This window comes from Ruditapes philippinarum, unplaced genomic scaffold (genome assembly GCF_026571515.1).
Source record: "Ruditapes philippinarum isolate M1 unplaced genomic scaffold, ASM2657151v2 ctg598_1_1_1_1, whole genome shotgun sequence".
NCBI classification, from domain to species: domain Eukaryota; kingdom Metazoa; phylum Mollusca; class Bivalvia; order Venerida; family Veneridae; genus Ruditapes; species Ruditapes philippinarum.
In genome coordinates this window covers 362598-377498 of record NW_026859523.1, presented here as the reverse complement: position 1 = coordinate 377498, position 14901 = coordinate 362598, and the positions used below count along the sequence as shown (strand labels likewise).

Here is a 14901-nt window from a genome sequence, read left to right as displayed (position 1 = left end):
CATTTGAAGTCAACGACCTTAACCACTCGGCCACGGACGCCCCTAGTATTCTTTGAAAAAGTAAGAAAGTCATTATCGTTATATGGCGAGCGATACCAATGTCTCTACCGTTATATGTCGAACGGTACCAATGGTTGTTTTAATGTTGTTGAAACCGGATTAAATCACTCTAAGTTCAAAATAGACGCTCAGTCCCAAATAGACACCTTTAATCAGTAATAATGTAGTCAAGACATTTCGTTGAAGTTGTTTCTTTGCTTAGAATATCTAGATTTCGCATGTCTTTTTATGATTTTGCTTTAATTAAAGCCTGCATTTAATGATATTCCGCGGACGCGGAAATTTTTTTTTATCTAATATTAAAAAGACATGTTTTTCTTCATTTTGTATAATTTGTTCGGGTCGCACTGGTTGGAGACCACCAAAATCGGACAACCACCAAACCCGGACGGCCCCAAAAATGCCTTTTTTATTTATTCATTGGTTGTTGATCTATCATTTGCTTTTATATCAACAATAACTGCATGTTTGTTTTATAATTAAGTAATTGAATTTATTTAATTTTCGTAAATTTCAAAAGTCCTTTTTTTTAGAACTTGCATTTAATTTGCTCTTGAAATTTTTATATTATTTAAAAAAATTTTTTTTAAAAAAAAAAAAAAGTTTATGGAATTTAAATAGCATCATGGAATATTGTTGGTCATGGTATGTGTGGACAATATTGGGAATTTGATACCCCCTTCACAGCTTCAGTTTAAAAGTCAGCATAATCAGAAAAAAAAAAATAGTCTTTTATTTCAGAAAAGAACCAGCTTATTAAAAAATTTTTCAGATTCCAGCTTTAAAATCAAAAAAATCAGTAGGGAAAATTATCAAAAAGTGCCCGTTGGTGGTCCCGCCCGTTAGTATAGCAATTTTTTATTATTAGCATTGGCAATTTTTTTTACAACATGAGTTTGTTTAAGCCCCTTTTTAGAAAAGTAAAAAAACCCCTAAAGTTCGTTATTATTACCTTACTAAATATTTTTGACTGAAATTTCAAAGTTTTTTCCTTTTGTTTTGTAATTTAGCGTTGCGCTCTAGGGACTTTTTATCAAAAATATTTAAAAAGGTCAGGTTCAAGGGGTACTACCTAGTGGACTTTAAAAATTGGGCAAAAAAAAGTGAGTTTCCTAATAAAAACACTTAATGAAAAATGTAAATTTGTTCGACTAGTCTTTACAAAAAAAAAAACTATAGTTTTTAAAATTAGAACATTCAAACCGGTTCATGGCAAAGGTTTGGTTCTTTTTTTTTTAAAGATTAAAATATATTTGACATCGTTTTAAAAGGGGAAAAAAATCCGGAATAAAAATTTAAAATTTTTAAAAGGGAAAAAGGGGGAGGGCGAGCTCTCAAGACTGATTTTTGCCGCAGCAGGGAAGAAATTTGAAGATAAAAGAATCGAGTTCTCTGACTGGCCTAATGTAAAACAAGGTTTGTTTCTTTTTGAAAAATATTTAGATGTAGGCTGTGTATGATTAATATCTATTACCCCTCACTTTTTGTGAAATGTTAATTTCCCGAAGAGCCACTTGGAGTTATTTATATTGTTAATGTAAGTGTACCATGAGACTAAGAAATTTGAACTGTTACAGGGTAACAGTATTTTTAACAGTATATAAATAACACATGGGTTTGTGGGTAACAGTAAAAATATCATCCCGAGGAAAATACTGTTACCCGAGGCGTAGCCGAGGGTAACAGTATTTTTACGAGGGATGATATTTTTACTGTTACTCACAAACCCATGTGTTATTTATTTTATTACCCCGAACAAAAATACTGAGATGATCTCGAAATTGTAAACTAAATCTAACTGTAACAAAAATAAACCAAGAGTAACAATAACCAAACTGTCCTTACCTTTTAAGTTTTAAGTGCTACTTACTGTAGGCCTACTTGAGAAGTTTTCTTTTTCTTTTATTCTTTAAGCAAGTGATGATATCTACAAATCATAAACGCTACAATAAGCTAAGTTTTATTTAGGAAACAAAACACTAACCCATTTACAACGGTTTTATGATTCTGTGAAATCTGATCCTTCTGTTTTCCAGAATATTCTTTTTCTTAGAATGGTTTTTTGACAAAATAACGATGATATCTATGTCCACCATATCTGTAACGTTTTCACTGATTAAATTTGTTAAATAATCCTTTGTTGCAGTGCTTAAAATCTTCTGCATTTTTCAGTTTGACACATAATTATTTACATTGCAATCACTTCCGTTGAAAACGGATGTTCACTTTTTGACTATTGAGCATAAGATCTAATTTAGATAAAAGGATATTTATGTACGCGAATAAGCACACCAGGGTAACAAACAACTTAAATTTTACGAGTGTCATTTTTGGACTCCAGAAGGAGAAATTGATGTCCCTATCGGGGTTTAACGTTGAAAATAAGAATGAATCGAGAAAAAAATGGCGGCCATTTTATTTCATTTTATTTAGGAAATAGACCACGTGACCGCTTAAAAAATACTGTTACCTATGTAACAGTACAAAATTTTTGGTCACGTGGTACACTTGCATTAACAGTAAAAATAACTCCCAGAGGCCTTTGGGAAATTAGCATTACAAAAAAAGTGAGGGGTAATAATATAAAATCTGGTCAAATGGTCTATTTTCTTATAAAATAAAATCATCATTAAAATCATCACAGTTTTAATTCGGGGTAATAGAATGAATCGGGAGACAGTATTTTCCTCGGGATGATATTTTTACTGTTACCCACAAACCCACATGCGATTTATGTAATATCATTATAATTGGAGGTTGTCTGCAGTCAAGCGATACAAGTCACAGTTTTAAAGAATACTGAAAAAGGGTAAATGCTGATGTATTCTTGAATATACTAAAACTAAACATATTATCAATTATATTGTATTACGAAATGCAGAATTCGCATGACTCATATCGCAAGTTTGACAAGGTTTAGACAAGTAAAATGGTTTCCTGCGAGGAATTTTTTTATGATATAAAGATTTTTCGTTTAACTATCTTCAACATTGTTTGGGTGGGTGGATAAATAAACGTTTGTATCTGGAATATAGTTGACAATAATCTATCAATATAGAAGAAGGTCTTTGGAAACTGGTGACCGTTTATGACCGGAGAAGGTCGAACATAAAACAATTATTTCTTTTTAAGAAAATGATTAAATAGGCCTACCATTTTATGAATAATTCCGAGCAAAAAAAAAAAAAAAAAAAAAAGAAAAAAAAGCAAGCACACAAGTTTTCGCAGAAAACATCTCTATTTATTATGGCAGATGCCACTACGAATATTTTAATTTTGTAGATTTTCAGTATAAACAATTTATTGTTTGTAACATTTTGAGATACATATTAAAGAAACATTGTTAATTTTCAAACACATCATTCAAGTTTTTCCGCCTTAAACGGTATTATAATTATAGAAAATTAGAGATATCACGTAATAGTTTTTTGTTCTTAATTAGGTGTAATTCTGACTTATTCCCAAGAGGATTATCCGTAACGTACCGGCAAACGGTATTTAGCCAGGTTTTCGAAAAGGTCAATTTACCAATCATGTACGGTTTACAGTTCACATGCTCCTCCATGTACCGAAAACAGGTCACGTGCTCCTCCATGCCTCCAAAGGTAAACGCGTACCAATACCCTGCGGTCTCCAGACCGCAGGGAATAATTGAAATAGGATTACAATGTTTCAGCATCTTACATAAATGATGTATCTCAAAAATAGATATCAAAGGTAAGGATATCGTCACAATGTATAGGTCTAGATATTGATTATAGAGGACACGGGAATATCAGGGAGGAAACACAATGTTGACTATACAGACTTTATGATAATCCAACAGTCGAATGTACTGCGGCTTAATATTTTCAATAATATATGCACTCAGTATATTCTTAAATACTGCAGGCAGAGACCAGTGTGTTTGAACTTTTTAGTTATGAACACAGAAAAAAAGTTTAATCCATGATATCGCGTTATTTCTGCTAAAGTCAAATAAAAAAATACTAGAATTACTTAGTCATGACTCAAAGATAACACTCATAAAATATAACTATGTATTTCTATATAACGTTTGTATGAGTATATCACTGTTTGCATTGTTTGTTTATATTGACTATGCTGTACTATTGATTTCACTGTTCTGTTTTGCTATTCAGCAAGTATGTTGACACTGTTATTAAAGGAATCACACGGACATCCGGATAGATTATTGTTCACATTCAATGGCAGACTTATTGAAAAAAAAAACATTTTCCAAGATGTAACATTGTAAATAATGTAAAATATAATTTCTTAGAGAACAGTTTCATATTCTTCTTCGCGATAACGTAGTGATAATTCAGAGGTCGAATTGATTTCATCACATTTAAGTTATATATCAATGTCCAATGTTTTTTACAGAAATGCCCCAAGGTACAATGCCAGTGTTAGAAATAGACGGCAAAAAGGCGTCACAGAGTTTATCTATTGCACGTTACTTGGCACGAGAATTCAGTAAGTGTAACATTCAAGTTCATTCGTCTTTAACAACTCATTATATAGATCGAAAAACATTTCTTGCACATCAGAAATGATTATCTTCTAATAACACCTGTGCTACAAAATTCAATCATACCCCCCCCCCCCCCCCCCCCCCGAATTCACTTTGCAGTCAGAATTAGCATACATCATTGTAAACAAAATATCTTAACGAATTTCATGTAAATATGTACACTTACTAATTTACAGGTCGATAATATTGCTACCAGAGCAATTCACCAATTATGATTTATCTAATTTATTAATTACATTGTATTATAAGCGCATTTGATGTCATGTATCATGTTATATAAGATCGATTATTAATGTACTCTTAGCTTATAAACATTTAAGAAAGAATGTTATTAAAGATGTGATATTTAATAAGTGTTTTATTGCAGATTTGTATGGTAAGACTAACGAGGACATGCTTGTAGTCGATCAGATTGTAGATACGAGTATTGATCTTTTCGAGGCATTTATAAAAGTAGTTTTTAATAAAGATGAAAAAGAGAAGGTAACTCATTTTCTATTTAGTAGTAAATACATTTTTGTAATTACAAAACTTGCTTTATCTATGAGTGATAAAAGTTTCTACTTCTGCATAGTTTTATTGTGACATTAACAGAGACAAACAGGAAAACTCTTTGCAAAATATCTTAAGACCCAAGTAACAAAGTTGATGTACGCCCATCATGCTGCTCGTCAACTTTATCAGTCATTCTGTTTATTGATAAAATTTATCTGTTTCTTTGTAAATTCAGGAAATCAAAATGAAAGAATTCTATGAGACAACTTTACCTAAGCAATTAGGTTTTTTGGAAGCTCTTGCTAAAGATGGAAAGGGATTTGCTGTTGGACAAACGGTTAGTATACTAAACTTGATAAAATAAAATACGGATATGTAATCAGAACGTCTTATGAGTAAATCACGATATCATCATTTATATCTCTGTCTTAAAGACCCATTATGACTCCGAAATACTATGATTTTTAATTTCTCAAAAAACTGTTTTGTTATTTTGTTACAGTTTCCATCAATCTACGCATTTGTTGTATACATGAACAATCTTTTACAGCGTTAACTGGTATAATCCTATTAATAAGTATTTTGTATGGAAGTCATGATACTACTTTGTGCACATGTTGCTGTCTATACGATATATAACTGCATGTTCAATGGTGCTTTTTTAAGGTTTAAAATATCTAGCATGCTCTTTATCAATTGCTTAAACATTATTAAACACATGTATGACATTTCTAAAAGATTATAAAATACGGATTTCTGAAGCATAATGAGCCTTTAAGTATATGATAGCATCTCTAATAATAGTTTATGATAGATATGAACTAGCATTATGATTATTTTATGATTAAATCATGATTTTGTTAATATCATGTTCATAAGATTTTCATTAATATGCAATATTTAACACTATGTGAAATATATGAATCTGTTATTACGTATAATATAATGACTAATCTATTGTAGCTGACATTAGCGGACCTTGCCTTGTTCACTTACATAGAAAACTGTAGAGCCGGTGACAAGTTAGAGAAGTTCCCTGTCCTAGCAGCAAACCGTCAGAAGGTGGAACAACTACCAAAAATCAAAGAATATTTAGCATCCCGTCCAAAAACGGAGTTTTAATATACAAATAAGCAATATTTATAACAATATTTATGACTTTATTTATGTGTCAATCAATGGAAGTGGCTGATTATCTTTTTTAGCGTTCTGTCTTTACAAGTTCTTCAGTAAAATACGCATTTCTTTATTCATTGTGTAGATCTACTTGAAATTACAATGCATAAATATGTGTTTAAAAAAGGGAAAAATGTTGTTGTTTGGATTGCTATAGTTGTTAGGACATGTTGGTCTATATAGTATAGAGTGAAATAAAGTCTGTTGCGATGTTCGCAATCCAGGGGACTGGACATTGTTAATCAATACAACAAAGTACTTGCTTCTTACATTTAAAACTGAATGTCTTTTTACATTTCACTATTAATGCTTGCTTTCTTGAAAAGTATGTACTGAGTGCATATCTTCATTATATAAAATACACGATGTCAGTTATGTTAGCTGAGATTCATAAAGCAATGCTTTTTATAATAATGTCTTTGTTTGTGCATTCAAATCTAAATATTAACTGATTTTTGTGTCTTTATATTACGATCAGAAACACAATGACACACCATCGAATCTGTTGACATAATTATGAAATAATGTAGCTACATTGACATACAACCCCAACCACTCATGTCTCAAGCTTTACTGAAATACACCCTTCAGCCATTGACATACAACACCAATCACTCGTGGCGCACGCTAGACTGAAATACACGCTACACTTATTGAAAATAATCAAGACACTCACGCTACACAGACATATAACCCCAACAGCTCACGCTTTACAGAAATACACCATATACACATTGACATATAACAACTCACGTTAAACTGAAATACATCGTATATACACCAACTTTTCACGCTATATTGAAATACACCGTAAACACGTTGACATATAACCCCCAACAAATCACGCTATACTAAAATACACCGTTGATACACGCTGTAATTATATGTACCTAGATACACTGACATATAACCCCAATGATTTAATGAAATACACTACAGACATATTGACATATGTAACTAACATTATACTGAAAAACATCGTAGACACATTTGCAAATTATCCAAACTATTCTGATTTTTCTGACACTAGAAAGATTATTCGAAAAAGTATCCCCTTTCCACTGAGGATAACGATATATTACATTACTAGACATAGAATCGAACTTGCGATCTCTCGTACAAGAAGCTGGTAATCTTCAACATTTTGCTTCTGCACTTGTATGTGGGGAGTTGATCAGTGCATCAGATTTGTTTATGTCATACAAAATATACTTTTAAAATAGAATATGTTTGATACATTGTAAAACAAAATGTACTCAATATGTAAAACTTCGGTCACAATTCTAGTTGCAAAGTCACATAGAATGTAACAGAAAGTAAATTATAGAAGGAGGAAGTATAAAAGACGAAAACCTGTCTGCCTCTCATTGATTGTTGAGTCAAGCCCGACTCGATTCATGACCTTATTGTCTCATCTAATGCAAAAACGTGTTCGTTTCAAGATGCGAAATCGTGCGTTGTTCAAATCAGCTACAATCAAGCTTAAATCAATGTGCTTAATTTAAAACTGATATACCTGATATAAATGCATTGTAGTCACTTTATACATATTCAATCTATTTGGATGAACTATAGCTTTATTATTTGAACCATTGTCCTGTTGGAAAGTGATTTAGGCTTTGCCACAAGTATATAGCCAGGCCCGCCTGTACATTAGTATAGTCTATCAAGACTAAAATTGTGTTGTGTTTATTTTATATTTAATTCCCTTAAACTTTGAATAAATTGATCAAAATTCAAAGCACTGAGAAACTATTACACACATTCAACAGGTTTAGGGAATGTTTATATGTCACGTTATGACGAGTGAATTATTGGTGTGAATGATACAGACATCTAACAATAGAATTAGAATTACAATTTGTCTCAATACAGAACCCTTTATTTCATACACTTATTAACAATATTAATAACCCAATACACTCTTATCAATACTGTGCACTATCTATATACAGATAATTTTGGGAAAATACGTAAACCACTATAAATGAATCTTGATTTGAACATTTTATGACTTTTGAAATTAACTTTTCTTTCTATTGGTGTATTGTACATGAAAGTGTGATGAATATTTACAGAGATACAAAACTATAAAATTATCATTTTACTAATATAAATCAGCGTAACTACTTTTCAGATGATTTTAAAGTAAAAACTTTTATATCTAATTAAAGTTCATAATATCAAAAATTAATAAAATAATGTAAGAATGTAAATTCTGTTAATTTTATTGTATTTGCCAAATTCAAATAACTGACAAGAAACTTTGGATTAGCCAAGAGCCAAAACTGAAGTGCGTATATAACATCGTGTAAGAAATCAAAATGAATCTAAAACAATTAATAATAAATCATGGTTCTTTTAAAACATATAAAACACTGAAAATCATAATAAAATTCATAAAACAGTGCCACCTTTCATCCTTGATTGGTTTAATTTGACAGCTGTGCAATACTGAATAAACATAGTGCCACCCTGTTGACGACCCCTCAGCTAATTTGCATAAATCCACAAAGCACAGGATGACTTTTGGTACATTTTCTTTGCACTCTCAAGTTACTACCTGTATTTATCAAGTGATTTACACTTGCTTAGAATTATCCAATATAAAGAACAATTTTGTAAAGCAAACATTGCACATCGTTAAAACTTTCCATAAACAATTAAATGTCTATAGTTTAGCTTAGTTTGTTTTAGCAACACGATCTCAACAACATAAAAAGCATATCTGACTTGCAAGGTATCTTTTGAAATATCGGAACACCCGCTGATACGAATAAGAAAATCATAAAATGAAATATATAAACAAGTACAGTGCACGATGTCACAGTCGCATATTTACTTAGTATACGGGAATGTCAAAATTAAGTTTTGGGATCAAATTCGAAGTCACAATCTAAATTATTCTATTTCGGAGGAACTCTATCTACGGTGGCTTTTTCAGTCTCTATCTGGTCGTCTGATATTTTTGCGTAAACAGGTTTTATTGAATGAACAGATCTTCTCATTTCCGGGGGATAGTGTATCTTGAACATGAACGGTTCCTGCTTTGATCCCTGTCTTGGATAAGGGGATGTATTTATATAATCAGGCCCGCTCGACGGTCTTGATGGCGTGTCACCCATTTTAGCCGGATAATGCAAATGCCATATCTGGAAATATCAAAATATAATAATTTATTCAATGTATTCAATGTCATTGTTTGAATGTCCATTATGAAAAAGAGACAAATAAACAATCCCCAACGACAAAATAGTAAATGTTGCAGTCTCGATTTGATTGAGCCTGTTTACGGGCGGTAATGGAAAGTGCAAGTTACCTACCACGTCCCCTAGCATCGGCTAAAATATGAAAAACAAGATCAACAAGGAAAGGCGGCGTTCAATGAACGCAACCCCCATATGACCCAGCAACAAGAACCAATGGCAAGGAGCCCAGGCGGACCCCAAACATAAAAAGGACAGGGCAACGACACGTTAATCATTAAATGATAAATAATTTGTAACTGATTAGGAATTCAAAGAAAATAATAATAGGCCCACAAAGGGGAAGGGGACAGAAGACCGGGGGAAGGGGGGGGGGTTAATCAAAGAAATAAAAACTAGAGGCAATGGGGAAGATACTTACCGTAGACGAGAAAACAACAAGGGACACAAGCAAAAGTGTCACCAAAACAGTATGAAACAACATAGACATACATCTGAGGAACACAGTGGGGCGCCGCCTTGGAACGGTCAGCAGCATAATAATGACTGCTGGGGAGTTTAAACCGGTTAATGGTGCACCAAACCTCGCTCTTAGCCCCACCATGTTCCTATAAACGAGACAGTGTAAATAAAATGAATCCCCGCCAAGTGAAATTCTAACAGTTGTCATGGTTACAAAAGGTTAAATAAGTAAAAACACTAAAATGATCATGTAGAAACATATAAAAGTAAACCCAATGACCATAACAAAAGTACTCAATGTCCTAAAGGAAGACAGAGCAACAGAAAATCACCTACAAGGGCCGACGAAGCAAGGCAGAAGACGAACATTAAGACAATTCAGTCCCAAAGGGCTTTACGAACTATCCATCATAGAGTCTCCCACTTGGTCCGTCAGATGCAATCAAAAGAGGAAAGCGTAGTGTCCAACTGTAAAAGGGTTGAACACTAAACATGCAGTATGTCTTAAAATAGTAGGGTCATAACCTCTTTTAATAAAACGTTTAATGATTTTAGTAAAAACAGCAGAAAAATTACCATGACCCAAAATCTTACGAAGTTTGTAAACCACATCGCCATAAAAACCAGGCTGGCTAATCCCTTGTCGCAGAAGAGTTTTTAAATCACTATTGAATTTAGAAATTAAATCAAAGTTACGATTGTAAAATTTAGTAAAATATTTCCGTAATTAAAGCAGATTTCAACATTTTATGATGGTAATGATGAAATTTTGAATTTAGAAACATCCGCAGATGTTTTAATACGACGGTTGTCATGGAACCTTAAATGTGACACTTTCTTGCCATTCCATGAAAAGCAGTGTATGGTTGTCAAGTAAAAAAATGCGTGTGCCCTAGACCAGTAAACAATGGGCGGAACTAAATACATGAAATTTTGAAAGGGGATCCTGCATATCACAGATAAGCTGCCAAAAGACAAATTTAAAAAGCAGACCCCATATCGTAAGGGTGATTTAACAGTATTCAAGTGAGGAATACTGGAACCACCCAACTAGAAAATAGCCGAATAGAAACCACAAGCACGCAACAATAATGTCGTACTGAACGTTCTTATCAATAAAATACTACAAGTAAAATGGTTTCCTGCGGGGAACATTTTTAATGATATAAAGATATTTCATTTAACTATTTTCAACATTGTTTTGGGAGAGGGGAATAAATAAACGTTTGTATCAGGAATATAGTTGACAATAATCGATCAATATAGAAGAATGTCTTTGGAAACTGGTGACCGTTGATGACCGGAGAAGGTCGAACATAAAACAATTATTTCTTTTTAAGAAAATGATTAAATAGGCCTACCATTTTATGAATAATTCCAAGCAAAAAAAAAGTAAACACACAAGTTTACGCAGAAAATATCTACTGTATATTTATTATGGCAGATGCCACTACGAATATTTTAATTTTGTAGATTTTCAGTATAAACAATTTATTGTTTGTAAAATTTGAGATATATATATTAAAGAAACAATGATAATTTTCAAATACATCATTCAAGTTTTTCCACCTTAAACGGTTAAATAATTATAGAAAATTAGAAATATCGCGTAATAGTTTTTTGTTCTTAATTAGGTGTAATTCTGACTAATTCCCTAGAGGTAATTCCGTAACGTACCGACAAACGGTATTTAGCCAGGTTTTCGAAAAGGTCAATTAACCAATCGTGTACGGTTTACAGATCACATGCTCTTCCATGTACCGAAAACAGGTCACGTGCTCCTCCATGCCTCAAAAGTTAAACGCGTACCAATGGACCTTTCCAGTGTTTACAGTTTTATGTAAATTAGCTAACTTGTTATCCAATAGCTACACTGAGATAATACATAGTCAATGGTTGACCTGGTTTACACAAAAGAACACGTGGTTATGTTTGTGATACTGTTTGTGAGCAGTTGACCTAGCAATGAATGGAAAAGGTGTGGCTAAATGTTCCGCTACAAATAACTGGAAAGGTCCATACCCTGCGGTCTCCAGACCGCACGGAATGAAGTTGCGTTTCAATATGCATCCAATTTTTGGCAAGATTGTTATATACTACCTACACGTCATCTTGAATATTCCTAACCAAGATTTGGTCTGATATATAGTTACAGACTTTACTGTATTAACAAATCAATATCAAAAATCTGAAAATGTAAATATAGATGTTTTAGAATACAATGTTATGTCTCTTTAAAAATAAATAAACAACAAGAGCTGTCGGTAGGACAGCAACGCTCGACTATTCTTAGTGCTTGATAGTAAAAAAAATGCTTGATACAGATACCTCCTCCTGTTTACAGGTTGGGGTAATGATGGTGAACAAGTGTGCAAAGTTTCAAAGCCATATGTCAATGGACTTTGAAAATATCTGAACTATTACAAAAACTTTAACGTAAATTCTAAGTTGAAAAAAGGGGCATAATTCTGTCAAAATGCTTGATACAGTTACCTCCTCCTGTTTACAGGTTGGGGTAATGATGGTGAACAAGTGTGCAAAGTTTCAAAGCCATATGTCAATGGACTTTGAAAATATTTGAACTATTACAAAAACTTTAACGTAAATTCTAAGTCGAAAAAGGGGCATAATTCTGTCAAAATGCTTGATACAGTTACCTCCTCCTGTTTACAGGTTGGGGTAATGATGGTGAACAAGTGTGCAAAGTTTCAAAGCCATATGTCAATGGACTTTGAAAATATTTGAACTATTACAAAAACTTTAACGTAAATTCTAATTCGAAAAAGGGGCATAATTCTGTCAAAATGCTTGATACAGTTACCTCCTTCTGTTTACAGGTTGGGGTAATGATGGTGAACAAGTGTGCAAAGTTTCAAAGCCATATGTCGATGGACTTTGAAAATATTTGAACTATTACAAAAACTTTAACGTAAATTCTAAGTCGAAAAAGGGGCATAATTCTGTCAAAATGCTTGATACAGTTACCTCCTCCTGTTTACAGGTTGGGGTAATGATGGTGAACAAGTGTGCAAAGTTTCAAAGCCATATGTCGATGGACTTTGAAAATATTTGAACTATTACAAAAACTTTAACGTAAATTCTAAGTCGAAAAAGGGGCATAATTCTGTCAAAATGCTTGATACAGTTACCTCCTCCTGTTTACAGGTTGGGGTGATGATGGTGAACAAGTGTGCAAAGTTTCAAAGCCATATGTCAATGGACTTTGAAAATATTTGAACTATTACAAAAACTTTAACGTAAATTCTAAGTCGAAAAAGGGGCATAATTCTGTCAAAATGCTTGATACAGTTACTTCCTCCTGTCTACAGGTTGGGGTAATGATGGTAAACAAGTGTGCAAAGTTTCAAAGCCATATGTCAATGGACTTTGAAAATATCTGAACTATTACAAAAACTTTAACGTAAATTCTAAGTCGAAAAAGGGGCATAATTCTGTCAAAATGCTTGATACAGTTACCTCCTCCTGTCTATAGGTTGGGATAATGATGGTGAACAAGTGTGCAAAGTTTCAAAGCCATATGTCAATGGACTTTGAAAATATTAAAACTATTACAAAAACTTTAACATAAGTGGTTACGCCGACGCAGACGCCGACGCTGACGCCGACGCCGACGCTCGGGTGACTACAATAGCTCTACTTATTCTTATCGAATAGTCGAGCTAAAAATGAAAGAAAAAAGACGATAAATGAAAACTGTAAAATACCTGCAGATTGTATTTAATAACCTTCAAGTTCTATAATAATGGCAACATTCCTTTCTAAGACCTGACAGTTGAACGTTTCAATATTTATAACTGCTAGTTTACGATAGATCAGTCTTTTGTTTTCGATTTAATGGTCTGTGGTTTTGTAAACATAACCGCTATCCGTTATTTCTCAACGCCACTTATATGACACTAAATGATAATGCATAGTTGCACACTGTGGTAAAACACATTGATACAATGAATATGAACATACCAAGGTTCACATCAGAAACCTTTTTCAAAAACTAAAAATCTAATCTAATATACTTTAAGATGTATATTTAACAATGTAAAATGCAAAAGAGTATTATATATTCCTTCAGTTGTAGGAGCCAAAAATATATAACATATTGTTACAACATTTAAAAAGAGACTGCAATTTCAAAGAACACAGGGTTCGACACTAACGGCGTCCCGGGATTACGAGGATCCAAAAATATCGGGAGGAATCCCCAAGATTCCTGGCTAGGGATTCCGTCGGGATCCGTTAAAACTATTCTTGTCCTTAAGTGTATTTTGTATAATAATTAATAATTCAAAACAAATTACAAGTAACATTAAAAAAAAACTAACTTTATAACTAACGAGTCGCGATGCTTGTCATAAAATAATATCGATAACATCAATATTAGTAATTTTTACAATACAATTTTTTTACGTCAGCACCGGATCATGATTACCGAAGCGCTTTACTGTAATGCGTTGCTTAAAAATATTTTTTTGAGGATTCATCAGTATGTGGAAATATATTAGCGGTATTCCTGAACCTCCAACAAGAAAAGCAAAAACAAAAGATGAGAGACTAGAAGCTCAACGCTGTTACGATAAAACAAAACGTGAAAGAAGTTTCCAGTCTGCTTGGTTATCAGAGTTCGAATGGCTTTCATATGATTCGCAGAAAAAAATATGACATGTAAGTATTGTAAACAATATGAAAAGGTCGGGTCATTCGTCACAGGCTGTGACAATTTTAAAGTGCAAGCTTTAAAAAAGCATGATGCATCAGAGGGTCATAATGCTAACAGTTTGAAATGCAAAGCCAAATGTCTTTTCCAGGGCCTTACCAAGGAGAAAAGACAATAAAGCAACTGAATAATGCTGCCTTTAAGAAACTGATTCATTTGTTCAGAAATGCACACTACATAGCAAAGACTGGAAGACCATATGCAGATTATGTTAATCTGTGTCATTTAGATAG

General features: G+C 32.9%; 1 protein-coding gene and 1 long non-coding RNA gene across 3 annotated transcripts; one reads left to right on the top strand and one right to left on the bottom strand.

Moving 5' to 3' along the window:
• Positions 1-1381: 1381 nt before the first annotated feature.
• Positions 1382-6734, top strand: LOC132756838 (glutathione S-transferase 2-like). Of its 2 annotated transcripts, none has more exons than XM_060747984.1 (5): positions 1382-1476; positions 4447-4539; positions 4965-5080; positions 5328-5429; positions 6056-6729. In XM_060747984.1, the coding sequence occupies exons 2-5, from the start codon at positions 4449-4451 to the stop codon at positions 6212-6214; spliced, it is 468 nt and encodes a 155-aa protein (XP_060603967.1). In that variant the 5' UTR covers positions 1382-1476; positions 4447-4448; the 3' UTR covers positions 6215-6729. The 2 variants fall into 2 exon arrangements, with proteins under 2 accessions (XP_060603967.1, XP_060603966.1); XM_060747983.1 differs by lacking the exon at positions 1382-1476 and adding an exon at positions 2788-2869 and having other exon boundaries at positions 6056-6734.
• Positions 6735-8478: 1744 nt separating this feature from the next.
• LOC132756839 (uncharacterized) lies at positions 8479-14299 on the bottom strand. The gene is made up of 2 exons (XR_009629381.1): positions 13662-14299; positions 8479-9420 (listed from the first exon to the last, which is right to left on the bottom strand). It is a non-coding gene; the product is annotated as an uncharacterized LOC132756839 (long non-coding RNA).
• Positions 14300-14901: the final 602 nt, after the last annotated feature.

Excerpts from the sequence above, each read along its gene's own strand:
- LOC132756838 (XM_060747983.1), top strand. The coding sequence starts at position 4,449 with ATGCCCCAAGGTACAATGCCAGTGTTAGAAATAGACGGCAAAAAGGCG. Across the intron at positions 5,081-5,327 it reads ATAAAGATGAAAAAGAGAAG|GAAATCAAAATGAAAGAATT; the intron begins GTAACTCATTTT and ends TTGTAAATTCAG. Across the intron at positions 5,430-6,055 it reads GATTTGCTGTTGGACAAACG|CTGACATTAGCGGACCTTGC; the intron begins GTTAGTATACTA and ends AATCTATTGTAG.